The 7,117-nt window shown below is 53.0% G+C and overlaps 1 protein-coding gene across 1 annotated transcript in view; it reads left to right on the forward strand.

Moving 5' to 3' along the window:
- The first annotated feature begins 614 nt into the window (after nucleotides 1-614).
- The window catches only part of PA2G4 (proliferation-associated 2G4), an 11,120-nt gene continuing 4,617 nt past the window's right edge, over nucleotides 615-7,117 (forward strand). The window contains exons 1-8 of the mRNA XM_005431371.3: nucleotides 615-738; nucleotides 1,446-1,551; nucleotides 1,775-1,844; nucleotides 3,615-3,707; nucleotides 4,002-4,065; nucleotides 5,743-5,821; nucleotides 6,310-6,388; nucleotides 6,481-6,614. Coding sequence (XP_005431428.1) covers nucleotides 684-738; nucleotides 1,446-1,551; nucleotides 1,775-1,844; nucleotides 3,615-3,707; nucleotides 4,002-4,065; nucleotides 5,743-5,821; nucleotides 6,310-6,388; nucleotides 6,481-6,614 — 680 coding nt within the window. The 5' untranslated portion in view covers nucleotides 615-683. The remainder of the gene's footprint in view (nucleotides 739-1,445; nucleotides 1,552-1,774; nucleotides 1,845-3,614; nucleotides 3,708-4,001; nucleotides 4,066-5,742; nucleotides 5,822-6,309; nucleotides 6,389-6,480; nucleotides 6,615-7,117) is intronic.

Below are 7,117 nucleotides of genomic sequence, written 5' to 3' on the forward strand. Positions count from 1 at the left end.
AAACTTCCTGGGGCGTTCCCTGTGTCAGCACATGGATTCCTTGGAAAACAAGAACTCTTGGGGTGGCCTTTGATGTCTCATTCCCAAACCTGTTCCTGTGGATTCCTTGGAAAACAGGGACTCCTGGGGCAGCCTTTGATGTCTCCCAGTCATTCCCAAACCTGTTTCCCTGAGCTCTGACTTCTCCTGAAGGAATTTGGCAGCTCCCTCTTCCCAATAAAGGGAAATAAATAAAATATAATATATATTTATTCACGTATATATAAAATATGTGAATAAATGAAATTTAAAAAAAAAAGAATTAAAACAAAATTTCCGCCTTTCCCGGGTGTGGAATCTCGGGAAAATGATTTGAGGTGTTGGGTTTGGGGTTGTGCATCCATGAAATGGGTGGGAACCCCATGAAATGGATGAGGACCCCATGAAATGGGTGAGGACCCCATGAAATGAATGGGAACCCCATGAAATGAATGGGAACCCCATGAAATGAATGGGAACCCCATGAAATGAATGGGAACCCCATGAAATGGATGGGAACCCCATGAAATGGGTGGGAACCCCATGAAATGGATGAGAACCCCATAAAATGTTATTTTTTGGGAATTTCAGGGGTGCTCCGTGCCGTGGTGGAGGCAGCAGCTCCCGGTGCCTCCGTGCTGTGCCTGTGTGAGAAGGGAGATGCCATGATCATGGAGGAGACAGGGAAAATCTTCAAGAAGGAAAAGGAAATGAAGAAAGGTGAGGATCTGCTTCATGGGAATGAGGAATTCCCTGCTGTTCCTCCTTGATTTTAACCCCAAATCCTCCCTGCTGTGCCTCCAGTAATTCCATGTGAGAGGGTGACTCTGGAGGGTTTGGGACGCTGGGATTTGTCACCAAATTCCCATCCTGAGGGTGCTGGGAGGAAGTTTAGGTGGAATATCAGGAAGAAATTCCTCTCTGGGATGTGCTGGAATGGAATTCCCATCCCTGCAAAGTGACCCAGGCCAGGCTGGGCTAGGGGGAGGTGTCCCAAGAGGGTGGAATGGAGCTTTAAAGTCCCCAGATGGGGATTTAAGGTCCCCAAATCCCAAAGCTGGAGGTGCTGGAAGCAGATTTATGTGGGATACTGGGAAGAAATTCCTCTCTGGGAGGTGCCAGAATGAAATTCTCATCCCTGCAAGCATCCCTGGCCAGGTTGGAGCAGCTTGGAATAGGGGAAGGTATCCCAAGAGGGTGGAATGGAGCTTTGAAGTCCCCCAAATCCCAAAATTGGAGATGCTGGAAGCGGGTTCAGGTGGGATATTGGGAAGAAAGAACCATGGGATGGATTTCCCATTCCTTCGAGTGTTCCAGGCCAGGCTGGAGCAGCCTGGGGTAGGGAAGGTGTCCCAAGAGGGTGGAATGGAGCATTAAGGTCACCCCAAATCCCAAATCCATGATTTTTTCCCTGTTCCCTTGCCCAGGAATCGCCTTCCCCACGAGTATATCCGTCAATAACTGTGTGTGTCACTTCTCCCCGCTCAAGAGCGACCAGGATTACGTCCTCAAGGACGGGGATTTGGTCAAAATGTGAGTGCCTGGATCCCATTCCATGGGAATCCCCTCTCCCTTCCCAAAACCCCAAAATTATTCAGATTGCAAGAACCCGTCAGACCACCCCACATTTTTGCCACGGCGTTAATTCCTTGTTAATTAAAGCCCAATAACGAGCCTGGAGGGGCTCCTGGGGCAGCATTGGATGTGCTGGGATCCTGCTGGAATTGCTGGAATTCCCGTTTTCCCTCTGTTGCAGCGACCTGGGCGTGCACGTGGACGGCTTCATCGCCAACGTGGCGCACACCTTCGTGCTCGGCGCCTCCAAGGTGGGTTTGTCATCGGGGGGTGTCTGCTGGGACTGGGGCAGCCTCGGGGTGCCAGGGGCAACCACCCTGGCACCTCTGGGACCGAGGGGGCACCACCCTGGAACCTCTGGGTGCCAGGGAGAACCACCCTGGAGCCTCTGGGACTGAGGGGGCAGCACCCTGAGGTGTCAGGATCCAAGATGGCACCACCCTGGAGCCTCTGGGTCTAAGGTGGCAGCACTCTGGAGTGTCACATTCTGAGGTGGCACCACCCTGGAACCTCTGGGACTGAGGTGGCACCACCCTAGGGTGTCACATTCTGAGGTGGCACTACTCTGGAACTTCTGGATCCGAGGTCGTACCACTCTGGAGTGTCAGGATCTGAGGTGGCAGCACCCTGGAGCTGCTGGATCCCAGGTGGCACCACTCTGGAGCCTCCAGATCTGGGGTGGCACCACTCTAGGGTGTCACGTTCGAAGGTGGCACCATCCTGGAACCTCTGGATCTGAGGGGGCAGCACCATGGAGCTGCTGGATTTGAGGTGGCACCACCCTGGGGTGTCAGGATCCAAGGTGGCACCACCCTGGAACCTCTGGATCTGAGGTGGTACCACCCTGGAACCTCTGGGACTGAGGTGGCACCACCCTGGAACCTCTGGATCTGAGGTGGTACCACCCTGGAACCTGTGGGACTGAGGTGGTACCACCCTGGAACCTCTGGGACTGAGGTGACAGTGCCCTGGAGTTTCAGGATCTGAAGTGACAGCATCCCAAAATCTGTGGATCCCAGGTGGCCCCAGTCTGGAGCCTCCAGATCTGAGGTGGCACCACCCTGGAACCTCTGGATCCCAGGTGGCTGTGCCCTAGAACCTCAGGATCCAAGGTGGCACCATCCTGGAGCCTCAGGATCCAAGGTGGCACCACCCTGGAACCTCAGGATCCAAGGTGGCACCACCCTGGAACCTCAGGATCCAAGGTGGCACCACCCTGGAACCTCTGGGACTGAGGTGACAGTGCCCTGGAGTTTCAGGATCTGAAGTGACAGCATCCCAAAATCTGCCCTGGAACCTCGGGATCCAAGGTGGCACCACCCTGGAACCTCAGGATCCAAGGTGGCACCATCCTGGAGCCTCAGGATCCAAGGTGGCACCATGCTGGAGCCTCTGGATCTGAGGTGGCACCATCCCAAAATCTCTGGGTCCAAGGTGGCAGCACCCCAAGGTCCCCTTTCTCCTGCTGGAATTCCCCAGCATGAACATTCCCCACCCCAAAATCAATCCTTGCTTCTCATTTTTCCTGCTGGAATTCCCAGCATGAACATTCCCAATCCCCACCCCAAAATCAATCCTTGCTTCTCGTTTTTCCTGCTGGAATTCCCAGCATGAACATTCCCAATCCCCACCCCAAAACCAATCCCTGCTTCCCACTTTTCCCCTGGAATTTTTGCCTTTTGATACCTTGGAAGCTCCTGCTGTGAATTCCTCAGGTTATCCCGTCCTCTGGGAATAAATCCTGAGGAAAAATTGGGAAAAACTGTCCTAGGAATGGTTTTGCTCCAGTGGTTTTTGGGGGAAAAGCCCAAAATTCCCCACTGGAATTTTGCTGGATTCTTCCCAATCCGTATTTTTGATTGCACAGGGATGCCTGGACTGGGAATCCTCTGGAATTCTTTTGGGGGTGGTTGGGACTTTTCCACTTCCCAGCCAGATTCCAGGGATTGGAATAAATCCCAAAACGTTGAATTTCCACCCCAAAACCCTCAGAAATCCCAAAATTTGGTGTTTTTTCCCAGGAAAATCCCGTGTCCGGCCGCAAAGCCGACGTCATCAAAGCAGCTCACCTGTGTGCCGAGGCCGCCCTGCGCCTGGTGAAACCCGGGAATCAGGTGGGGATTCGGGGAATTCTGGGAATCCAATGGACTTTTGGGAATTTTGGGAATGGGCACTGGGATTTTGGGACCCAACCTGTGGGATTTTGTGGGGGATTTTGAAGCAGCTGTATGGAAAATTGATTTTTTTTCTGGTTTTTTTTTTTGGAGGTGTTGGTGGGAAAAGCCGTGGGGTTTGTCCCAAAATATTTGGGATTTATGGAAAGGTCGTGCTTGGGGTGGGGATTTTTTATCTATAAAATTTTAAAATTGGGTTTTTTTTCTATGTTTTTTTTTTTTTTTTAATCTCAGAACACACAAGTGACAGAGGCCTGGAATAAAATCGCCCACGCGTTCCACTGCACACCCATTGAAGGTGAGGGGGAAAGGGGAAGTTCAGGGAAAAAGGGAATTCCAAGGAAAGGGAATTCAACAGGAAAAGGGGGTTCCAGGGAAAAGGGGTAAAAGGGAAAAAGGGAATTCCAGGGAAAAGGAGATTCCAGGAAAAGGGATTCCAGAGAAAAGGGATAAAAAGGAAGAGGGGATTCCAGGGAAAAGGAAATTTAGGGGAAAGGGGTTCCAGGGAAAAGGGATAAAAGGAAAAAGGGAATTCCAGGGAAAAGGGATTCCAGTAAAAGGGTTTTCCAGGGAAAATGGAATCCAAGAAAAGGGGATTCATAGGGAAAAGGGGATCACAAGGAAAAGGGGATTCCAGGGAAAAGGGATCCTAGGGAGAAAAGGGATCACAGGGAAAAAGGAATTTCAGGGAAAAAGGGATAATGGGAAAAGGGATTTCCAGGGAAAAGGGATCCCAGAAAAAGGGAATTCCAAGGAAAAGGAGATCATAGGAAAAGGTAATTCCAGGGAAAAGGGGATTCTAGGGGAAAATGGATCACAGGGAAAAGGGAATTCAAGGGAAAAGGAAATTTCAGGGAAAGGGGTTCTAGGGAAAAGGGATAAAAGGGAAAAAGGGATCACAGGGAAAGGGGATTCCAGGGAAAAAGGATTCAAGGGAAAATGGATAAAAGGAAAAAAGGGGGGGGGTCCCAGGGAAAAAAGGATCCTGGGGCAAAGGATCCCAGGGTAAAGGGATCACGAGGGAAAAAAGGGTCCCCCCAGGGAAAAGGGGGTCCTGGAGAAAAGGGATCATGGGGAAAAGGGAAGGCTCTGGGGTTGCTGGATTGGGATCCTGGAGCTCATCCTGATCCTTTTTCCCCCATGGGCCCTCCCTGTTATTGGTTAAATTCCCTGGAATTCCGGGAATTCCCGCTGCCTCCAGAGTGGGTTGGGAATGTTGGGAATGCCGGGGGCTCTTCAGGATTGGGGTGGGAAAAGGGGGGGATCCCCCAAAATCTGGATCCTGCACAGCCCAGGGTGGGAATTCCACCTGGGCTTGGCACCGGGGCTCCCAGTACACCCCAGTACAGACCAGTCCAGCCCACTGGTGTGCAGTGCCTGGAGCTCCCAGTCTAACCCAGTACAGACCACTCCATCCCAGTGCATCCCAGTCCATCCCATTAACCCCAGTCCCTCCCAGTAACGCCACTCCATCCCATTAATCCCATTCCATCCCAATAACTCCAGTCCATCCCAGTAACCCCAATACGTCCTAGTCCTTCCCAGTCCATCCCAGTCCATCCCAGTAATACCAAAATGTCCCAATAACCCCAGTCCCTCCCAGTCCGTCCCAGTAACCGCAGTCCATCCCAGTCCCTCCCATTAACCCCAGTCCATCCCAGTAAGCCCATTAACCCCAGTCCATGCCAGACCATCCGATTAACCCCAGTCTGTTCCCAGTCTGTTCCCAGTCTGTTCCCAGTCCGTTCCCAGTCCATCCCAGTCCATTCCCAGTCTCTCCCAGTCCATCCCAGTCTGTTCCCAGTCGTTCCCAGTCCGTTCCCAGTCCATCCCAGTCCATCCCAGTCCATTCCCACAGTCCGTTCCCAGTCCATCCCAGTCCGTTCCCAGTCTCTCCCAGTCCATTCCCAGTCCGTTCCCAGTCTCTCCCATCCCAGTCCGTCCCAGTCCGTCCCAGTAAGCCGTGTTCCCGCAGGGATGTTGTCGCACCAGCTGAAGCAGCACGTGATCGACGGGGAGAAAACCATCATCCAGAACCCCTCGGACCAGCAGAAGTGAGAGGGGGCAAAATGAGGGGGTCAGGGGCAAAAATGAGGGTGTTGGGGAAAAATGAGGGTGTTGGGGTGAGAAATGGGGTCAGGGCAAAAGTTGAGGTCAGGGGAGAAATGTGGGTGGGGGGGGTCATGGGGAAAAATGGGATCAGGGCAAAAATGGGGGTCAGGGGCAAGAATTGGGGGGTTGGGGGAAAATGAGGGGATCAGGGGGAGAAATGGGGTCAGGGTTGATAAATGGGGTCAAGGTGAGAAATTGGGAGTCAGGAGTTAAAATGGGATCAGGAGGAAAATTGTGGGGTCAGGATGAGAAATGGGAGGAGAAGTTTCCAGGAATGTTTTGAGTTTCCAGGAACGCTCTGGCTCTCCTGGAAGGTTTTGGCTTTCCTGGAAGGTTCTGGATTCCCAGGAATGCTTTTGAGGCTTCCTGGAAGCTTTTCCCAGCAGAATTCCCAGATTTTCCTGCCTCCCCATCCCCTTTTTTCCCCCAGGAAGGACCATGAAAAAGCCGAATTCGAGGTGCACGAAGTCTACGCCGTCGACGTCCTGGTCAGCAGCGGCGAGGGGAAGGTCAGCCCGTGCATCCCTGATGAATCCCGGGAATTCCCGGGCTCCAGGAGCTCTCCAGATTCCGGGAATTCCCCGGGAATGTCTTTTTGCAGGCCAAGGACGCGGGGCAGAGAACCACGATTTACAAGAGGGACCCCTCCAAGCAGTACGGGCTGAAGATGAAAACCTCGCGCGCCTTCTTCAGCGAGGTGGAGCGGCGCTTCGACACCATGCCCTTCACCCTCAGGTAATCCTGGGAATTCTGGGGCTGGGAATCCCACCTGGGATACCTGGATGGGGCTGGAATTCCACCTGGGATACCTGGATAGGGCTGGGATACCTGCATGGGGATGGGGTACCTGGATATAGGGCTGGGATTCCAGGGATTTGAGGTTTCAGCGGCGCTTCGACACCATGCCCTTCACCCTCAGCTAATCCCGGGAATTCTGGGGCTGGGAATTCCACCTGGGATACCTGGATGGGGCTGGGATTTCAGGGATTGGAGCCTTTGCCAGACAGGTGTGTGTAGGTGTTGGCTCAGGTGTGCCCAGCTGTGCTCCCAGGTGCACTCAGGTGTGATTCCAGGTGCACTCAGATGCTCTCAGGTGTGATCCCAGGTGTGATCCCAGGTGCTTCCAGGTGCACTCAGATGCTCCCAGGTATACTCAGATGTACCCAGGTGCACTCAGGTGTGATCCCAGGTGTGCACTCAGGTGTGCCCAGGTGCACTCAGGTGTGATCCCAGGTGTG

The sequence above is a fragment of the Geospiza fortis genome, unplaced genomic scaffold (genome assembly GCF_000277835.1).
Source record: "Geospiza fortis unplaced genomic scaffold, GeoFor_1.0 scaffold2329, whole genome shotgun sequence".
Classification (NCBI taxonomy): Eukaryota; Metazoa; Chordata; class Aves; order Passeriformes; family Thraupidae; genus Geospiza; species Geospiza fortis.